Source organism: Denticeps clupeoides, chromosome 9 (assembly GCF_900700375.1).
Source record: "Denticeps clupeoides chromosome 9, fDenClu1.1, whole genome shotgun sequence".
Classification (NCBI taxonomy): Eukaryota; Metazoa; Chordata; class Actinopteri; order Clupeiformes; family Denticipitidae; genus Denticeps; species Denticeps clupeoides.
In genome coordinates this window covers 2,476,088-2,497,483 of record NC_041715.1, presented here as the reverse complement: position 1 = coordinate 2,497,483, position 21,396 = coordinate 2,476,088, and the positions used below count along the sequence as shown (strand labels likewise).

At 42.3% G+C, this 21,396-nt stretch overlaps 1 protein-coding gene across 1 annotated transcript; it reads left to right on the top strand.

The window, feature by feature from the left end:
• Positions 1–4,958: 4,958 nt before the first annotated feature.
• LOC114797369 (uncharacterized) lies at positions 4,959–20,456 on the top strand. Its single transcript, XM_028992277.1, has 10 exons — positions 4,959–4,993; positions 6,241–6,314; positions 6,500–6,710; positions 11,050–11,981; positions 12,087–17,299; positions 17,392–17,611; positions 18,160–18,380; positions 18,469–18,735; positions 18,812–18,918; positions 19,007–20,456. Exons 2-10 carry the CDS (start codon positions 6,252–6,254, stop codon positions 19,255–19,257), a joined length of 7,485 nt encoding a protein of 2,494 aa, XP_028848110.1. The 5' UTR covers positions 4,959–4,993; positions 6,241–6,251; the 3' UTR covers positions 19,258–20,456.
• The last annotated feature ends 940 nt before the right edge of the window (positions 20,457–21,396 follow it).

Here is a 21,396-nt window from a genome sequence, read left to right as displayed (position 1 = left end):
GACCTGCTACAACACAACGGTGGGTTCATATTTCTCTTTTCTTCTCATAATGATATTGATGGTTAGTTCAATACATAAACTGTTCTCTTGTGGTATTTCTCTATATGGACAAATAAACTGATATAAGATTTATTTCCTTTGTTCTACATTCAAGTGTGTTTTATACCACTTTGCAGAGCACAGAGCCAACAGCCATTAGATGCCTTGTCCTGAGAGGACTTCCAATAATTCTTGGAGATGATGCATCTATGCTCTTCAAGAGCAGTTCAGTGAGTAAACCCTTTCTCCATTTGTACCATTCAATTATCAAATTGTGTAATATACCACCTACTGTCACAACATGAAAGACGCCTATATATAAACACACAAAATAGATTGTTTACAGTGCCTAAAATAAAATCACATTGAATTACAAAATCTATAATATTAGATAATTCTATACAGTTGATTGTAGACAAATTGCTGTTAACCTGCATATTCTCTTTTTGTCATGTTTCTTGCACTATGTAGAGTCTATGGAGACTCCATGGACATCCCAGTGGGAATCCTCTATTATGAGGACAACAGTTCAGCAAGCCCAGCATTGCCATAACTCAACCCCTCAAGACTGGGCATCAACCGAGAGGGCAAGGGAAGCACTCACCAACCAACCTCAAGCAATGTGCCTCTTGTTTGGCTTAACCTACGCACTTCACCTGCAGCACCCAAAGTGCTTGAAAACACGTTTACCTTCATTCAGCAGGCAATGTGAAATTAAGGTAGAAGTGAGCTACCTCCAAAGGTTCAGAAGCTGAAGAATGAGCTAGCAGGGTAAGACACAATTATGCTTATAGCACAGCTCTTCATGCCTGATTGTTGTACAATTACTTTGCAGTGATTAGAGCAAATAGGCTTGCAGTTCTTCATTTTTTATCTGATTCTTCTGTGTCTAGTATTGTATTTTTTTTTTTACAGAGGGCACATTTTAGGAAAGTTGCAAGTTTATTTTGACCAAATCTGATCCTTACTGCATAGATGTTCTTAATGCCTGCTTTGTTGTGTGTTTCTTACAGATGACTCTTATATCTTAGTTTATGCATGATAAGAAAACTTTTTTTCATTACATTTACATGTCAAATTGTGTTTTTCTAAAGTTAATTTGGCTTCAATCTGATTCATTGTTACTGACTTTATTCCAGAAACACTGTGACTACAGTTTGATACATTTTCATAAAAATTGTCTTAATGTTGAGGTGGAGATGGAAAAAAAAGTCTTAAATTCATATGGACACATTTTTTACATGTTTTGTCATTAATAAAATTCCATTATTGAAATATGTATTGCTGTATAATTGTTTTTATTTTAGTAATTTTAATCACAAGTTTCTATATTAAATTTCTGACCCATTTTGGGTTCCATTCAACCCAGCAGCGTAGTCATTTTTAACTAATAGTTGGGTTAATAATCACAACCCAGCATGCTGGGTTAAACGTGTAACCCAACTTGTTGGGTCAAAATAACCCAGCGTTGGGTTGGTCCCTTTTTGACCCAGCGCTGGGTTACCAAAATAACCCAAATTGGGTTGTTTTTAACCCAGCAGTTTTTAGAGTGTGGATTCACATACATTTCAAGTATTATTATTCACGATTATTTCAGTATTACTTATTTCATGTACAAATACTAATTAAGTGCATTGCTTGGCCATTTTGATAAAGTGAAGTGATTGTCATTGTGATACACAGCAAGCACAGCACACGGTGCATACAGTGAAATGTGTCCTCTGTATTTAACCATCACTCTTGGTGAGCAGTGGGAACCATGACAGGCGCCCGGGGACGGTGCTTTACTCAGTGGCACCTCAGTGGCAACTTGGTGGATCGGGATTCGAACCAGCAACCTTCTGATTACGGGGCTGCTTATTTAACCGCTAGGCCACCACTTCCCCCACTGATTTAATAATAAGAGCGCTTACATTTATATATAAAAGGTGGCTATAAAGAAATTGCAAGTTCTCATCAAGTATCATTTAAGAGTGTTTTGAGAAGTTGTACTTAAATATATTTAAGTGAAATATAGTGTCTCAAATATAGTACATTTACATTTACATTTACAGCATTTATCAGACGCCCTTATCCAGAGCGACTTACAATCAGTAGTTACAGGGACAGTCTCCCTTGAGCAACTTAGGGTTAAGTGTCTTGCTCAGGGACACAATGGTAGTAAGTGGGATTCGAACCCGGGTCTTCTGGTTCATAGGCGAGTGTGTTACCCACTAGGCTACTACCACCCTCTGTACAGTACAGTTGTGTACACTTGTCCTTAAATGCATCTTTAGTTAATGATATACAGTACAGGCCAAAAGTTTGGACACCTTCTCATTCAATGTCTTTTCTTTATTTTCATGACCATTTACGTTGGTAGATTCTCACTGAAGGCATCAAAACTATGAATGAACACATGTGGAGTAATATACTCAGTGTGCAGAGGGCAGTGTTACGTCAGAGAGCCGAGCCTGGCACTTCTATTCACCATTACTGCTCCACCCAACATCGTGAGGTGCAGAGGCTCATGCAGTGCCCTGATCCGTCCGCCTCTCTTGCGTCCATCTCCTGTGGTTTTTGTTTCAGAATGATTTCTTTTTGTATTATTTCAAATCTTGACCGTATCTCGCTGCGTTTTGCTTTTTTACGTCCCCATTACTCCTGTACCGGGATGTAACAGGCGCACGAGGAGTGTGGTAGGGCTGCAACTAACAATTATTTTAATAATCAATTAATCTGTCGATTATTTTTTTTTGATTAATCGTAGAATCAGATAAAAAACACAAACAGGAAAAGCATTAGTTTCCAACCCTTTATCCAAAAACAGAACTAAAATCTTTAGGAAGTGCACAAACATGTTGCTCCTTGAGCTGTTATAATAAAATAAAAATGGACTAACACAAAAAACATACAAGTATGCTTTACATCTGACAAATATATAGACTTTTTTTTTTTTTTTTAAATAAAGTGCCACCTGAGCTGCCAGAATGATAAATAATTTATAAAAAAATAAAGAACAATACAAATCAGAAAATTTAACAGGATTTGTTTGAATGTCAGAACTTGTTCTCCACACTACACTGCAGATGCACACACTCACAAACTCTCACACTGACACACACACACACACTTACTCACTCTCTCTCTCTCAAGCTCACTTGAAGCTTATTCATTAAATTATTACCATCAATGTAGTAAGTGCAAGGTTCATTTATACACCACATTTAAAAACACAGCTTAAGATGACCAAGTGCTTTAAAATAACTTTAAAATTAAATGAAAAAGTATAACACACGCAAATATATTTATATTAATAATAACCTATATGGGACAAAGCACAGAAAATACACTGCAAAAATGCTTTTCTAACTTTTGCCTTTTTTTCAGTCCACGGTGCAGTGGTGACCTAGTGGTTAAGGAAGTGGCCCTGTAATCAGAAGGTTGCCGGTTCGAATCCCGATCTGCCAAGGTGCCACTGAGGTGCATCTGAGCAAAGCACCGTCCCCACACACTGCTCCCCAGGCGCCTGTCATGGCTGCCCACTGCTCACTCAGGGTGATGGGTTAAATGCAAAGGACAAATTTCACTGTGTGCACCGTGTGCTGTGCATCACATGTGACAATCACTTCACTTTACTTTAAATATCTACAAAATCTTAAATCAAGATACATTTACTAGACACGTGAAATAGCATAAGAAATTATGTCTTGTTTTCTGAAAAAACACCTCAAAATGAAGTGATTGCTTAAAACAAGCAAAATTATCTGCCAATGGGGTAAGAAAACTAATCTTAACGAGATATAATCTAAAACAGAAGTTTTAAGCATCACTTAATTTTCTCATGCCATTTTTCTTGTCTAGTAATCTTGATTTAAGATTTTTTAGATATTTGGACTGGAAACGAGACAAAATTACTAGGTAAGAAAGGCTTTTTTTGCAGTGTAGCTATACATGACAACAAATTGAAAAATGAATGGTCCAAAAAAGACTAGTGAATAAAAACACGTCTTTAGTCTCTTAATGCAAAATGCAAAGTAACTATACCAGCCCTGCTTTACTACTCTTATTAACCAGCTAACGCTAACTTGTCATGCTTGTCAAGCTGGATAACGAGTAAACGCCAGCACCAGGGACATTACGTTCCTCACTTCAAAACGGAACAAAAGTAGGATTCTGTAGTGACTGCCCCTGCTGCTGAACTCCCTTCCTCCTCATCAAACACTCCAACATGGATCATTGCCGTGGTGCTCCCGTGCCGTGCCATGTCGCTTTTCAATATTTAGCAGTTAACACATTTTTTCTGTTTGTTTAGTGTGAAATGCTCCCACACCTTGGATGACTTGGGTCGCACAGATTTCTCCTCTTTCCGCCATGTATCTGTCCTCTACCTCCTCTCGTTTTTTTTTTTTTTTTCTTTTCTCTGATACCATCTGTGCGCGAGAGAGACCGAGTGTGTTCACTCTGCTCCGCATTCAAATAGTTTTTTTTTTATATAATCAAATGTCTCCACGTCGCGCGACACAACGAATCGATTAGGAAATTCGTTGCCAACTCTTTTAGTAATGATTTAATCGATTCGCTGTTGCAGCGTTAGAGTGTGGGGAACTCAGTGGCACCTTGGTGGTTCGGGTCTGTTTCCAAACGTTCCTCTGCCCAGGATGGAACCATAATTGGCATCCTATGAAATGTTTTGGACTAGCATGGCTGCTGACAGTTCACCACGTGTTTAATATACATTATTAATTTCCATGTGGTACATTAATTAATCCTAATGGACGTGTACTTGTCCACTTTGCTCTGATTGAGCTTGATCCAAACAGACACATGACCCAAGCGTTCACTGGGGGGGCGCTTCCGGGCAAATTTGGACTTTTGGTTTCGATTCTTTCCCCTGTGAGTCATGACTCCCTCTCCTCATATAAACGCGAATGCGGCGCTGAGGGTCACACCGACTGGAGCGGTGAGCAGAGAAGTGAGTAGATCCACGCTTTTTTAATTACTACTACAAAAACAAAGCAGTGCTTTAGCGGTGACAATTTCCTGTTGTTCTTTTAAAACTTGTTATTTAATTGTAATCTTTATTTTAGTGTACCGTTATTTTTTTGTTTTACTGTTTTTGTGATAATACTACAGTACCCAGAATGCAAGGCGTTGCCCAGTCATGTTGGACATTGTCTTTGGCGGGCTCCTCGTTTCTTAGTATTAGCTGGTGTCTGGCAGGGAGCGACCGTCTATCTTCTTCCCCTCGTTTCTGCGTGGATTAGAGTCCAGTATCCCGAGGAAGGTTTTCTCTCAGCTCCGAGAAGACGCGACCTGGTCGAGGAGCGGAGAGCCTCCTGCCGGAAACAGATAAATACGTCATGACGCACGCTGACGTTTCCGCCATATTGCGAGTGGCCAATTTGAATGAAAGATACATTCTGAAAAAGTGACATAGTTGATCTCCCAAAATGTTGCTGTTTGTGGCACTGCTAACTGTTGTATCTTCAATAGGTTATTCTGATCCATATATTTTGGACGTATCATTTTGTTCAACATTATAGTATTGTAGGCTATGTATTTGGTGTGAAAGTCAAACTAAAAACGTTTTATACCAATGCTAAAGTTGAAATAAAATTTTCTAAATTATCTCAACAGCATTTTTATATTGAGAACATATGACTGTTTACTGAAATAAATCATTAATTTAAGGACAAAACAAGATCCATTTTTACAATTAGCAAGTTCTATTGTAATGCAAGGTATTCAAAGTATTCCTATTTATAAGAAAAGCACACTTTTATAAATATTATATTTAGAAGTTACATGCAAAGTAATTTGACTGGAGAAAAATATTTTCAGTGTTTTTAAGTGTCTTGTTGTGACAAAGTTAATGTTTTAACATACTTTGAATTGACATGCCACTTGTAATATGATGCGCTATGGTGTCAACAGAGCAGCACAGTGAATGCGGCGTCTGCAGGGCCAGGAGAGAACCATGTTGGGGATCTACTGGTCAGACTTTTTATAAGCGATCCGATTCCACCGATGTCCACCAAGGCATGACATCGGTCTGCCTTCATGACTGCTGTCCATCATTTTGCAATCTCACTCAGTCTCCATAGCCGCTGCGTTCTGGCCCGGGTCGCAGACTGATGCCACCTGCAGGCTGTGATATAGGTTATCAGCCAGAAATGTGAAAAGCTTTTCAAAAATGGCATATTTCATGTTTATCTTCAGAATATACAATAATGGGTGGAGAAATTTCTCTACAAAACCAGACACCCTACACCTGGTATTACTATGACGAAGGGGTAAGCATTTTTTAAATCTTCCTTTTCATTCATATGTTTCATTCATATTGTATCTATATTTAAATATTTACCAAGTTTTATATATATATATATATATATATATATATATATATATATATATATGTATGTATGTATGTATGTATGTATGTATGTATATATATGTATGTATGTATGTTGGTCTATAGGGCTATAATCGATTAAGAAGAGGAGAAAAAGCCACCTTCGGTGGCAAACATGCACTTCGAGTGAAATATGAAGACCATTCAGATGATGACTTCTATTGTAATGACACCAGTTTCTGGACCGGCAGTGGTGGTTTTGTCTTGAAGGAAACGAGTGACCGCTCAAGAGTTGAGCTGCGTAGTGAAGATCACGTCCACAGCTGTCCTAATTATGGTGAGCACATGCAAACCGCTTCAGACAATTGCTGTGATGTAGGCCTGTATCGCACCTTCAGGATTCACTGTGATTTACTGCATACTTACGCCAGCCTGATCACACATTTTCTAAAAATTATGAGTTTTCTGTTCTGGGCACACACCCCACCTTGATAACTGTACCCACCAAGCCACACAAAAAAAGTAACTAAACAGTTTGCCTTAAAATGGTGTGCCAATATGTAATAATTGACTGATTGGAGGACCTTTATTAAATTCTGGTATGAGCAGCAGAAGATCAATGTGTCGCTAAAAGTTCCATGCAGCAATTATAAACCAACTACCAAAAACGGGCCTGTCAAGGCATGGACTCCACCGGACCTTGGAAGGTACGCTGACACAAAGCCATTAGTATACTTGGAGTTGTCCTATATTTGACAACGAAATTGTCAATGGAGTGATGGAAAAACCCATCCACATTTTGTGTGAAGATACAGTTTTACTGATTAGCTAGTAGTGTGTTGGTATAAGAGGGTGCACTTCCATTTACAGCCCTGTAGGCAGCATCAAGGATTTAAACTCAATGCGAGCAGCTACCTGTAGCCAGGTGAGAAGAGGCATGACATGGGTGTGTTTCGGCTGGTTGAAAATGAGGCGGGTTTCCACATTTTGGACCATCTGGAGGGGTTTGATGGTGACTGCAGAAGCTCCAGCCAGGATAGGGTTACAATAGTCAAGTTTAGAGATGACCATTGCCTGGACGAGGATCTGCATGAAAGAAAAGGCCTAATCTTGCAAATGTTGTAGAGAGTGAACCTGCAGGATCTGGAGATCACAGCAACGTGATGGTTCAGACTCAGTTTGTTGTCAATCCAAACTCCAAGGTTTTTTGCAGACTCCGTGGGTGTTAACAGTAGCGAGCCAATTTGAATTGAGAGGTTTTGCTGAGGGGAGTTGTTGCCCGGAATGATCAGAATCTCAGTTTTGTATAAGTTCAGATGGAGGTGTCGCTCAGGCCGAAATTTTCGTTGCAATAGTGGTATCTTCTGGTGGGAAAGACAAATAGAGCTTGGTGTCATCAGCATAGGAGTGATAAGAGAAGCCATGGGATTTGATGATGTGACCAAGTGAGCGAGTGTATATTGAGAATAGAAGGGGGCCAAGGACAGAGCCTTGTGGAACCCCTGTGGTTACCCTAGTGTCAGGTGAGCGAGTCAGGGGACTGCGAGGAAGAGCGAGGATTGGTTAGGACAGGAGATAAACAGGAAGTCCTGGCGCCTGCTCCTCGCTCAGACATCGTGTTTCATTCATGGTCCATGAGCTCTCACCTGCTTCCCGTATCCAGTCCTCTCCATCTCCGGTACCGTGAGTTCCTTCTCTTCAGCTCGTGAGCTACTGTTATCGGCCGGTTTATCGTAACGCCGTTTCCCCGGTGGGATTCCGCTTTTAGCGCTCGGGCGTTACAACAACAATCGCGTGTGTCTTCCAACCTCCCGCGGTTCTCTCCGCGTTTGGGTCAATCCCGCACGCTGCAAGGGCGTATCCAATCTCTCACGATTGTCTGTGTGGTTACACGCCTGACACCTAGAGATGGCAGATGTCTCACCTCACCATGATACCTTGAAGGACCTGTCTTGAAGATAAGAGGTGAATCAATTTAGTACATTTCCTGTAATTCCTAAATCTGAGAGTGCGGTGAGAAGAATTTCGTGATTATATGGTGTCAAAGGCAGTAGGTCCCTGGTGGTCTAGTGAGGTCCCTGGTGGTCTAGTGGTTAGGATTTGGTGCTCTCACCGCCACGGTCCGTGTTCGATTCCTGGTCAAGGGAAAGTTTTTGGGGCAGTGGTGGCCTAGCAGTTAAGGAAGCAGCCCCGTAATCAGAAGGTTGCCGAATCCCAAGCCACCAAGGTGCCACTGAGGTGCCACTGAGCAAAGCACCGTCCCCACACACTGCTCCCCTTGTCATGGCTGCCCACTGCTCACTCAGAGTGATGGGTTAAATGCAGAGGACAAATTTCACTGTGTGCACTGTGTGCTGTGCTGCTGTGTATCACAAGTGACATTCACTTTACTTTAGATAGATCAAGTAAGATGAGGACAGATGATCTGCGGGCAGCTCTTGCAGCATGAAGGTCATCCACCATTTACATTTACATTTATGGCATTTATCAGACGCCCTTATCCAGAGCGACTTACAATCAGCAGTTACAGGGACAGTCTCCCTGGAGCAACTTAGGGTTAAGTGTCTTGCTCAGGGACACAATGGTAGTCAGTGGGATTTGAACCTGGGTCTTCTGGTTCATAGATGAGTGTCTCAATGGGCTTTGATAAGCCCTACAGTTGATACCCCCAACACTTGACCCTTTTGTTTGTCTGTGTGTGTGTGGCCAACTGTGAGGTCTTTGTTGTAGAGTCTGACAACGGTTGGAAGAAAAGACCTTCTGAACCTCTCCTTCCTACATCGTGGGTGCAGTAGCCTGCCACTGAAGGAGCTGCTCAGTGCTGTCAGATTTTCCTGCATGGGGTGGGAGATGTTGTCCAACAGGGATGACAGCTTAGCCACCATTCTCCTGTCACTCACCACCTCCAGTGGGTCCAGAGGGCATCCTGGAACAGAGCTGGCCCTCCAGATCAGCCTGTTCAGTCTCGTCCTTTCCCCAGAAGAAATGCTGTTGCCCCAGCAAACCACACCTTAAAAAGATGGCTGATGCCACTACAGAGTCATAAAAAGTCTTCAGGAAAGTACTCCAAAAGACATTTTTAGAAGAGTTCATTTGTGTTGTTCAGATGAACACCAAAGTGCCTTTACTTTACTTTTACTTTACTTTATTTAGCAGACGCTTTTATCCAAAGCGACTTACAATAGGAAGACACCAGCAATTCTCGTTCGATTTCTATAGAATATTGAGTTTACAAACTAAGAGCCCTGATAAGGCTCAGACTTATCAGTGAAGAGCATGCTCAGAGATTGTTAGGTGCTAGACGAAGAAAAATTATAATGTATTATACATTATACATTTTTGTATTGTTTGTGCAATGTGTACGCATGTGCGTGTGTAAGTGTTAGATTTGTCTGTAATACTTTTTGAACAAGAGGGTTTTCACCTGCTTCTTAAAAGTGGTGATAGTCTCGGCTAGTCGTGTGGAGGAGGGCAGGTTGTTCCACCAGCCAGGGACAACAACGGAGAACAGACATGATTGGAATCGGAGACCCCGTGAAGAAGGAATTTTTAGTCTCCTTTCGTTTGCCGATCTGAGAGAGCGTGCAGGAGTGTAGCTAGGTAGTAGTGTGTTGATGTAGGAGGGCGCAGTTCCATTTACAGCCCTGTAGGCAGCATCAAGGATTTGAACTCAATGCGAGCAGCTACCGGGAGCCAGTGGAGGGAGGTGGAGGGAGAAGAGGTGTAACATGGGTGTATTTTGGCTGTTTGAAAATGAGACGGGCTGCCATATTTTGGATCATCTGGAGTGGTTTTATGGTGACTGCAGAGGCTCCAGCCAGGAGAGAGTTACAGTAGTCGAGTTTGGAGATGACCATTGCCTGGACGAGGAGCTGCGTAGCCTGTTGTGAGAGAAAAGGCCGAATCTTGCGAATGTTGTAGAGAGTGAACCTGCAGGATCTGGAGATCGCAGCAACATGATGGTTCAGACTCAGTTTGTCATCTATCCAAACTCCAAGGCTTTTTGCAGATGCCGTGGGTGTTAATAGTAGCGATCCAATTTGAATTGAAAGGTTTTGCTGAGGGGAATTGTTGCCCGGAAAGATCAGAATCTCGGTTTTGGATAGGTTGAGTTGGAGGTGTCACTCAGACATCCATGCCGATATGTCTGAGAGGATGCCTGTAGCTGTACCTGTACCTGTAGCTCTCCACAGCCTCAATGTCCATACCCTATTTCTCCATGTTATCTGTTGGAAGGGTTGGAAGAATCAGCCAAATATTTGAACTTTAAGGTCCTGCCCCTGACTGTTTGGTACCAGATAACGCAGCAGATACCTTCAGAGACACACACGTTCTTTGCATATATCTAGCTGAATTAATCAACTAAAATGTACACTAGAGAAAACAGTGTATCTATTTTCGAGGAAGCATGGAGGATTGGGAGGGTCGAGCAAATTTGGGACTTCCCAGCAAATAATTTAAAATCAATACGAGGTATTAATAAACACATCATTATTATTATTTTTTATTATGGATATATTTAAACTCTTGTTTTCTCTGCACACACCCTTACATCCAATTTATTTACATCAAACTCTTAACCTAACTCGTCATTTGTATGTGGACCGCAAAGCAAAATTTTCATTGCACAGAGAAATGTAATAAACATCTTGACTTAACTTTGATAAATTCTTTAGGTAAAATTGAAGATGACCGAAGGCAAGAAGAGCAAGAAAGGCAAAAGGAACGAAGAGAGCGTGAACAGCGGGAAAAGGAACAAAGGGAGCGTGAACAACAGGAAAAGGAACGAAGAGAGCGTGAACAACAGGAAAAAGCAAGAAGAGAATGGGAACAACAACAAAGAGAAAGAAGAGAGCGGGAACAACAGGAAAAAGCAAGAAGAGCGTGGGAACAACAACAAAGAGAAAGAAGAGAGCGGGAACAACAGGAAAAGGCAAGAAGAGAATGGGAACAACAACAAAGAGAAAGAAGAGAGCGGGAACAACAGGAAAAGGCAAGAAGAGAATGGGAACAACAACAAAGAGAAAGAAGAGAGCGGGAACAACAGGAAAAGGCAAGAAGAGCGTGGGAACAAAAACAAAGAGAAAGAAGAGAGCGGGAACAACAGGAAAAGGAATGGAGAGAGCGAGAACAACGAGAAAAGGAACAAAGAGAGCGAGAACAACAGGAAAAGGCAAGAAGAGCGTGGGAACAAAAACAAAGAGAAAGAAGAGAGCGGGAACAACAGGAAAAGGAATGGAGAGAGCGAGAACAACGAGAAAAGGAACAAAGAGAGCGAGAACAACAGGAAAAAGCAAAAAGAGAATGGGCACAACAGGAAAAGGCAAGAAGAGAGTTTGAGCAATTGGAAAGAGAACAACAACAGCGTGAGGAATTTAAACGTCTGATGCGAGAACGTTTGGAACAGCTACGCAGAGAAAAAGAACAACTACAGTTGGAACTCATAAAGAACAAAATAAAAAAGGAGAATGAAGATTCCTGGAGGAAGCTGTCCCAAGCACATGAAACATTTGAACAGAACTTAAGTGCCCAACAACTTTATCACAATCCCATACAAGAACTGCAGCAAGTCATGAAGTGCGATGCAATTACAATGGAAAATGTTGAGGTAGGGTTTTATAGTTCATATTTGTTAATGCTTTTGCATGCAGAAATGTATCTTTTTAAGACAGAACTGCTGTTCTAAAGCTGCGGAATTTTGTTTTTTTTGTAGGTTCAAGATGTGGAGTGCAAATTCAAAGCCATTTTGGTAGAAAACCAGATAACTGAAGATGAGACAATGCAGCATTGCAATCTTGAGGACAGGATAAAGACTCTTCATAATGAAATGGTTCTCCAGTTTTTTGGATCACATGACCTACCTTGTCAGCTGTTTACTTTAGACAAAGCAATTGGCTATGCCGACCTGTCCCTTACTGAAAGGGTAATTGTTCTTGAAGCACTGGTCCAGCTCTCTGTTGAAGGTGACATTGAAGATCTCTTCTCATGTGGACAGGACCAGAAGAATGTCTTTCTCTTAAATCTGATTGAAATGCTGTATGCTACACATCCCACTTTAGCCGCTAATGTTCTACTGAGTGTTGTTGACTTTTTAGCAGATGCATCAAGCAAGGAAATCCTGAATCAAATGTTGTTCAATAACACCTGGACACCATCTGAAATCATGCTCTTCATTAATAAGGCTGGTGCAAGTGCCCACAACCGCAAGATCAGAGAAATCCTGCAAATGGTGCAGACATACAGGCTAAGCTGCCTTGTTGCAATTTCTGCTCTAGATAAGCGGGATCCCGTAAAATACCTACAGTCTCTAGCTGAATGTGCCCAGGACAAAGATGCTAACACTCTTCTGGCTGAAATGGGTCAAGCTGACTATCCAGAGGAAACTCTGGAACTGCTGGACGATGTCTTACACTATATTGAGGAGACTCTGCCTACCTGCGTTGATACTGACTTTAGCCAGAAAAAATTGCTGCAACTGAAATGTAACATTTGTTCACTTGACCTTTCTAATCCTAACATTGATGTCCTCAAGGAGATCCTAATCTGGATGTGCCTAGCCGTTCGAGATTGCACAGCATTTACTACAAAGACGAAAAAAAAAGTACATGGCTACCTTCCAAGACTCACGCAGCTCGCATCATTAAGTTTGCTCCTGCTCCCGCAGTTGACTGGTGGGAAAGGTTGCCTCCTTGAAATTGGTACAGGTGAGGGGAAGACCTGCATCTTAGCAATGTTTGCTGCCATCCAGGCCATCCGAGGCACAAAAGTGGACATTGTGACAAGCTCCCCAGTTCTTGCCATCCGGGATCAAGAGCAGTGGCAAAAATTATATGCCATGTTTGGTCTGACCTCGTCGGTTGTGCCTCCCACAATGAAAAAGGGGAGCTCTCCAGAGAAGGTGGTTGAAGAAGCATACAGCAAAGACATAGTTTATGGGACGGTGTGTACTTTTGCAGCTGATGCACTAAAACAGGAGTTTGAGAGAGAGACTACTCGGGGGAACAGGACATTTGATTTGGTTATCGTAGATGAAGTGGATTACATGACATTAGACAATGGCGTTCAGATAACGTTCTTGTCTCACCAATCTAGCTCTTTGAGGCATGTTGAGCAAGTCCTTGCTGGCATCTGGGCCATAATGTCTTCATGTCGACCCATTGAAATGTTTCATTCAGGGGAGGTCCACTGGACCACAAGGCCACAGCACTTTCATCAGACTCTAATGTCAATGGTAGAAGTCTCAAAATCTGCAGAGTTTTCAGCCTTTGACATTCTGAAGTTAGGTGTGAAGCCTGGGATATGTTCTAAAGAAGATCTTGAAAGACTAAAGCAAGCTGAATGTGATGAGCAAGAAGAACATGCAAATGAGGACTTTCAGAGTGCGCAGTGGAAGGTCATTGAAGAAATCATGAGCAAAATTGGACCAAATGAACAATTTAAACTAGTGACTGAACTTGAGAGAACAAAATCAGTGAAAGTTGAATGTTTTCTTGTTGAGGAAAACAAAGCCAAACCATGCAAAATGCAAACTGAGCAAAGTGTCACAGGTAAACTTCTCCTTCTGGAAAATGGATGTGCATGTGAAATCATGACTGAAGAAGATCTAATTACATCAGCCGTTAATAAACTAAAGACCAAAATTAAAATCTCTTCAAAGCTGTCTCCAGATTCCTTGGAGGCTGCTAAGAACTTCATTGTGGTCCCAGCATTCTTGCAAGAATATGTCGAAAAACAGCTGCCGGTTTTTGTTGAAAATGCCCTCAGGGCTATACTAATGACTCAAGGAAGAGAGTATATGATTGACACAACAGCTGAGGGAGAGGACCAGGACAAAGATTGCCATTATTATGATGTCCTAATTCCTGTGGATTTCAAGTCGAGTGGAATACTGGAGAAGAACAAGCGTTGGGGGGATGGCCTTCAGCAGTTTTTGGAGATGAAACACCAACTTGCCATTTCTCAGTTGACTAATGTTACTAACTATATGTCAAATGTCCATTTTTTTAAAAGGTACCTCAAAGCCAAAGGCATATTTGGTGTCTCTGGAACATTGGGGGGCCAAGCTGACAAACGGTTTCTGGAACGGCACTACAAAACAAAATGCTATGAGGTGCCAACTCACCGTCATAAAAAGGTCATTGAACTGCCCACAGTTCAGGTGCATGGAGGCCACACTCATTGGACTGGTAAGATTTGTGAAACTGCATGGAAAGTAGCCGACAGGGGGCAAGTGGTCTTGATAATCTGTGAAGATGTCAAAACTGCGAATGAGCTGCAGATCAAAATGCAAGACAACAAGGAACATTCCAACCCGATTACCATGTACACCATTAGTGGCAAACATGACATTGAGAATCAAACGTTCGGTCCAGGAAATGTCATCATTGCCACTAATCTTGGTGGACGTGGGACAGACATCCATGTTCACTCAGATGCTAATAAGAGTGGTGGGCTTTTTGTGATTCTTACTTACTTCCCCAACAGTCGCCGTGTGGAGAAGCAGGTGTTTGGGAGAACAGGCCGAAAAGGTGACCCGGGCATGGTGCAGATGATTATCAACCATGAACAACTCTGTCCATCTTATCAAGGCCAGCCAATAGAAATCATGAGGGACCTCAGGGAGCATCATGAAGTCAGGTGCATAGAGGACATGGAGAGTGACGAGCTGCTTGTGATTGCGGACAAAGAAAATTTGTTTGTGGTGTTTTGCACATTTCTCAGTGAGTTTGAGAAGAACTATAAAGAGGAAGAGAGGCGTGACAATAAAGGCCTGAAACTGCAGGATATCCCCAAGTGTTTTAGAGGTAATTTCAATAAATTTGATTACCGTCCTGCAATCAACGCATTGAAAGAGTCATGGGCCATGTGGCTTATCCTTCACGAGGAGCAAATCAGGGAGCACTCCAACGGTCATGGTCTGGTGGAAGACCTCAGCATGGAGTTGCAGAAGGCAAGCCATATGCTCCTTCAGGGCAAAAGCCAAAACCTCTATGACCACATTAAACAGGCAATGGGCAGAACTGATCTGCACTGTCGTAAGAAAACGGACCTGGACTATGGGGCAAAATCGTTTTGGCAATCTGCTGCCAAGTGTGACCATTTCTACAGCGCTGTTGCACTTTATAACCAAGCATTTGTCACAATAAACCTGGGCAGAAATGGATACATCTCTGAAGCCATGCAGCTGCTCGAAAAGGCAAACAAGTTGGTGGATGTGTTTCTTGCTGAAGCGACCAACACTCTGTTTTTCGGCAACATGGCCGTGACGAGCGACTTCCAGCCCCACCACAAATGCAGCAACTTTCAGCTGCAACTGCAGGCCAGGATCAATATATTTAAGTCCTGGAAGGATTCCATCAACAGCGCAATCAAGAAACTTGACCATATCAAAAGTGCAGGGGACGATGCTTTAACAGAGGACACTTCCGTATACAGTCTCGCAAAAGTGACGGACCATATAACAACCAATGAGCTCATGTCACTCTATGAATACGGCCTTGGGATCGTGTTTGACGTCAAAAAGAAGCCCAAGTTTTCCGTAGATGCGCTTGTGTGCTTTTCTCTTGGTGTTCTACAGGTCTGCGCTGGAATTCTTGTTTGCGCCGTTTCGTACGGTTCTGCGAGCCACATCGGCCTCAACTTGATTTGCGAGGGCGTGTCTGACATGATTAGTGGGGTAAGAGGCATGATACAGGGCGGCTTTGATTGGGCAGAGTGGGCGATTTCCAAAAGCATCAGCATCGGCTTGTTCCTTCTTAGTGGTGGCTTCGGCATGCTCAAGAAATCAGTCCAAGGTGTGAAAAATATCGCAGCAGGCACCAAAAGTCTGTCTTTCATGGCTGTGAAGCAGGTCGCGAAGCAAGCAGGTAAATACGCCATACAGGAGGTTGGGAAGCAAACTGCACTCGCTGTATTCAACTATGCAGCTGACCGAGGACTGCAGGCTTTATTTAAAAGAATTCTACAAGATCAGTTTAAACAGAAGGTCTTTTCCATGGTCAAAAACAACAGAGAGCTGGACGTAGCCCTCACCCACTATATCTGCCAAGGGGTCCCAAAATCTGCTTTGCAGGTGGAGGACAGTGACTTTAAGATTGATTGGCTGTGTGAAGACAAAATGGAAAGAGCAGTGGAGGATATGACTAGGCAGGTTGTCCCTGACCTCATGATGGACTGCACCACAGTCAGAAAAGTTCTTGACCGACTGTCAGAGGTGTGCAGTAAAGCATCAGGGTTCCTAGAGAAGCACAGAATGTCTGGTGTGGGCAGAGCTGCTGGGCACATTTTAAATGCATCTCAGTATATCGTGACCTTCAAGCAAATCATGGATTCCATTCCCACTGAGGAAGTGATCAAAACGAAGTTCATCCCGGGATTTTTGAAGAACGTAAATTATTTGTTACAGGAGAGGTATGATGAGGATGGAAGACACAAATTACAGGATGTGAAAAGGCTCAAAATTAAACTCCTCAACTCGATTGCTGAAAGTGTGAGTGAATCGTTCGTTGATGCCTGCTCAGCCCATTTGGGTGACCTTGCATCACGGGAGGTGTCTAAAATAACCAGCAGAAGGATTGGGACCTGTGTCTCTAACGTAATGGGCAGATACAAAACCCAGCGTTTTTTTGACGACCAGAGGCACAATTACAAAATGAAGAAGGCCAGCGGCAAAGCAGAGGAGCCTCAGTCCAGAGCCGAGCAAGCGGTGCTGATGCAGTATGCAGAGGGGCTTGGCGACTCGGGCAAACCAGCGACAGTCCTAGACCTTCATGTGCTCACCAGAAGCAGCTTGCTTGAGGGCAAAGGGATCCGAATCATTGTGACGGACAAAGACGGAAAGATTCTCTCTGAAGAGCGCTACAGAGGAACAGATGAATCAGCTGGGGAGATAACACTCCGACTGACCAAAGAGAGAGAGATGCAAAAGTGGGGGCCACTTTTTTCGTGTGTTTATGATTCTGTTTGCTATGAACGTTTTTTTCCCCATATAAGTTAAATGTTTAAATTCCCGTTCCTAGAAAAGAGGACGTCCTCACAGTTCTGTCAAAAAGAATCCGAGGTGAAGAGAACCCCTACACTGGCCATTTTGACATTCTGCGACCTGACGGCAGAGTGGTCCGCGTGGATTCGAAAGGCCAGAACTGTTTGTACCACGCCATCGTGCAGGCAACAAGCAGAGGTCAGACTCAGGACCTCCACGAGGAAGCACGCAGGCTTCGCACTCATGTCAAAAATGAGGTAAGTCTGAGCTGCCACCGTGGCATTTCCAACTTAATGCCATCTCATGCCTGGATGCCCTTCTTGACATAACCCTCTTGTTAGAGTTATATGTCGTTCCAACATTTATTAACTAGAGAAGAAAGACACAAAGCATTTGAGTTCTTTTTACTTGCAAGGAGAGCGATCAGAGACGCGCATTACATCATGCCTCCAACAGCTCTGCGGTCTCAATCGCATCCTGTCTATTTATTCAGTACAGGGCAGTACATTAGGAGTACATCCATAGGATCACATGCTGATAATTCTTGCACGTAGACTTGTTTCTTCATAGACGCTCCATCGCAAGGTCATGCTCGCTGGCATCTTGCTTCTCAGCAGTTGAAGGCCTCCTCTTATCAAGTCACGGTCACATAGTTTGCATATTCCAAAGATTAATACAGTCTTATACATGTGAGATATATGTCAAAAAGGTAAATGCATGATAATTTATATACATTTTCCAACACCTCTGCATTCACCTCCCAGGCTTATTTACTCTCAACTGATGGTGGAAATTCCCTTTGCAGGTTCAACAGAAGCTACCACAATATGCACCAATGCTGAAACTCCAAAAAGGCTATGAGGTCTTCTTTGCACAGCCTGGAAAGTACACCATCACTGGGGGAGACAAGAAGAGCAGAGACCAGGCTCTGAAGGAATACCTTGAAAACCTTAATAGTAATACCAATTTACCAGAAGGGTCAACTATTAAGACGTACCGACTCGGACTTGTTGCAAATTACAACGAGTAAGAATTCATTTGCAATCATTCACTGTCTGATTTGAATCTAACTAATTTTGAATCTAATCATAATTCATGGTTTTATTTTTCTAAGCCTGATAAGTGCTCGGAAATGCAACAAAAATGAAGTGAATGCAGACCACATACCAGCCAAAGACACCTATAAGAGGGCTAGAAAGATGATTGAAGACAACCCTCACCTGGCCAAGCAACTGAAGAAGAATCATCCAGAGATCCATGCACTGCTGGAGAGGAGCAAATCCGATAACAATGGAAGACACCTCCTGTGCATGGAGGTCCTCACTGAGCATCACAAGCAAGCCCTTACAACATACAACAGCCAGGAGTCTCAGCAAATAAGGTAGGCCTGCCTGCAGACCCGACGAGCCCAGCTGAAATGCATCTTCTCCAAATATCAATTTTTTTTATTCCTCTAGGGACCTGGTCGGTAAAAGTCTTGTTGAAGGGAATGGCGAAAAAATGATTAAGTTGTCCTTCTTGGCGGCTCATCCAGAGTCTTCGCAACAACTCAGAGCTGATGCAGGTGCGTGATAGTCTCTAAAAATGTCCATTTACCACCACTTTCTCTAAATATTGAACTAACGAAACCTCACGCTTGCTGTAATTTCCAGGAAAAAGACACTCGCCAAGATCAGGTATCCAGCTAAATCCCAACGACTACTACAAAATGGGGTTCCAACAAATCACGCGGAATTACTGCACCATGGGCATCATCAACCAAAATCAACGAGATGGGATTTTACAATGGCTGAATGAAGACCAGCACCTGAGGCGGGACACCGCCGAGTACCGGGAATTACGCAATGCCATTGGACAAAAAGGAAGACCCGTTCATGAAATGCAAAATGCTAAAAGGATTTGAACTTAAGATGTCATGAGATTATTTTGTGTTAAATTTATATGATCAAATACAGCATAACTTTATTTTACTAGTAATTAAAAGACTTGGCATGCTGAAAAAATGTACACATTAAAAAAAACACATGTAATGGAATTTTGAAGGGTTCCTTAACATTATGAAGTGAATTTATAGTGCAATATTTTGTGCTTAATTTATTTTTGCCTAAAAACCTTAAGCATGCCTTAATTTTATGGTATATTTTCAATCACATTGTATGTTTGTGGGCCTTTGCAACGGGCACAGACCATGACCCTCCACCCGAGCATGACCCTCCACTTTATAGGCCCTTTTGATGAGATCATACGCTCACATGCACACCTAGAGAACACCCCCTAGATGTCGAAGGCCAACCAAGGTTGGGGAGGTATGAGAAGAAATGAGATAAGGCCAGCAAGGCCCAGCCAAGGCCTAATAAATTATGGGGAGGAGTGATATGCCCGACTATCACAAGCTGGGTGCTTTTACATTACATTTACATTTACAGCATTTACCAGACGCCCTTATCCAGAGCGACTAAATATCAGTAGTTACAGGGACAGTCCCCCCTGGAGATATTTAGGGAAAGTCCACCCCACTCCCCCCACCCCCCCGGAGCAATGTAGGGTTAATTGTATTGCTCAGGGACACAATTGTATTAAGTGGTGTTTAAACCTTTGTCTTCTGGTTCATAGGCGAGTGTGTTACCCACTAGGCAACTACCACCCTCAATGCTTAATACTGTTTAGTAATGCTTAAGAACTGTTTACTGGCCAGGCCTCAGCAGCCAGGCTATGAATTATGATGACAGGTGTGCGATTACATTTACTAAACTTGCACACGTAAATTTTGTTTTTTAACTGTCTGTGTGTGCATGAAGAAACACAAAAGAATAAGATGTTTGTTGGAGACTTGTGCAACATTGTAAGCATTATGCACTTATTTTTTTTTCAACTTATTTGTAAACTGAAGTCATAGAAATGTAATATGAATTGATATGCGTAAACACACAAACACACACAGAGATGCACACAGAGGAGACATCATGTCTCCCTGAGCTGGAATTTTGGGGGTTTAAACCAGCCTCTGATACATCGTAACCAACCGCAATTGCAGAAAAAACATTAGATAAGACAGTCGAACACATTATTGAGACAGGGACACGCACACAAAACCTCAGTCTTCTGGGCCTTCTGGGTGTTTTTTATGAAGAGAAATGTATAAGAAGGAAGGTTCGGAGGGGCTAAGGAAACCCATCTGTCGAGTGGCTGGCTGTTGTCTGTTTTTTTTTGTTCTTTTTTGCGTATTGCAATAAAGAGAACTGTCTACCATGGTTTTCTGCTGCTTGGGTTTATTGATCGAATCTTCAGAAAAATCCTCCACCACAATTTCGAGTACATTTCAGTCTCCGTAATCCTTTAGTATGACACATGCTTTGTTTTTACCGGTTGGTGTGTTCGTGTTTCGCTGGAGCTTTAATTGTTGGGCAGAGGACTGTTTCTTTTGGTGACCTCCTTCTGATTAAGGGGCCGTGTCCTAGGCTAGGCCACCACTTCCCCCACTGATCGAATAATAAGAGCGCTTACATATATATATATGAAAGGAGGATATAAAGAAATTGCAAGTTCTCATCAAGTATCATTTAAGAGTATTTTGAGAAGTTGTACTTAAAAATATTTAAGTGAAATTTAGTGTCTCAAAATAGTACAGTTGTGTACACTTAGCTGTCCTTAAATGCATCTTTAGTTTAATTAATGATATACAGTACAGGCCAAATATTTGGACACATCTTCTCTCGATGAGCTTCAAGAGGTCGTCACCTGAAATGCTTCTCCAACAGTCTTGAAGGAGTTCCCAGAGGTGTTTAGCACTTGTTGGTCCAGCTCACCCCAAACCATCTGGATTGGGTTCAGGTCCGGTGACTGTGGAGGTCAGGTCTCCACTTTTTGTTAAGTACGTAACTCCACATGTGTTCATTCATAGTTTTGATGCCTTCAGTGAGAATCTACCAACGTAAATGGTCATGAAAATAAAGAAAACACGTTGAATGAGAAGGTGTCTCCAAACTTCTGGCCTTTACTGTATATTTAGCACATTTCAGTGTTATCATTCAGAGTACATTGA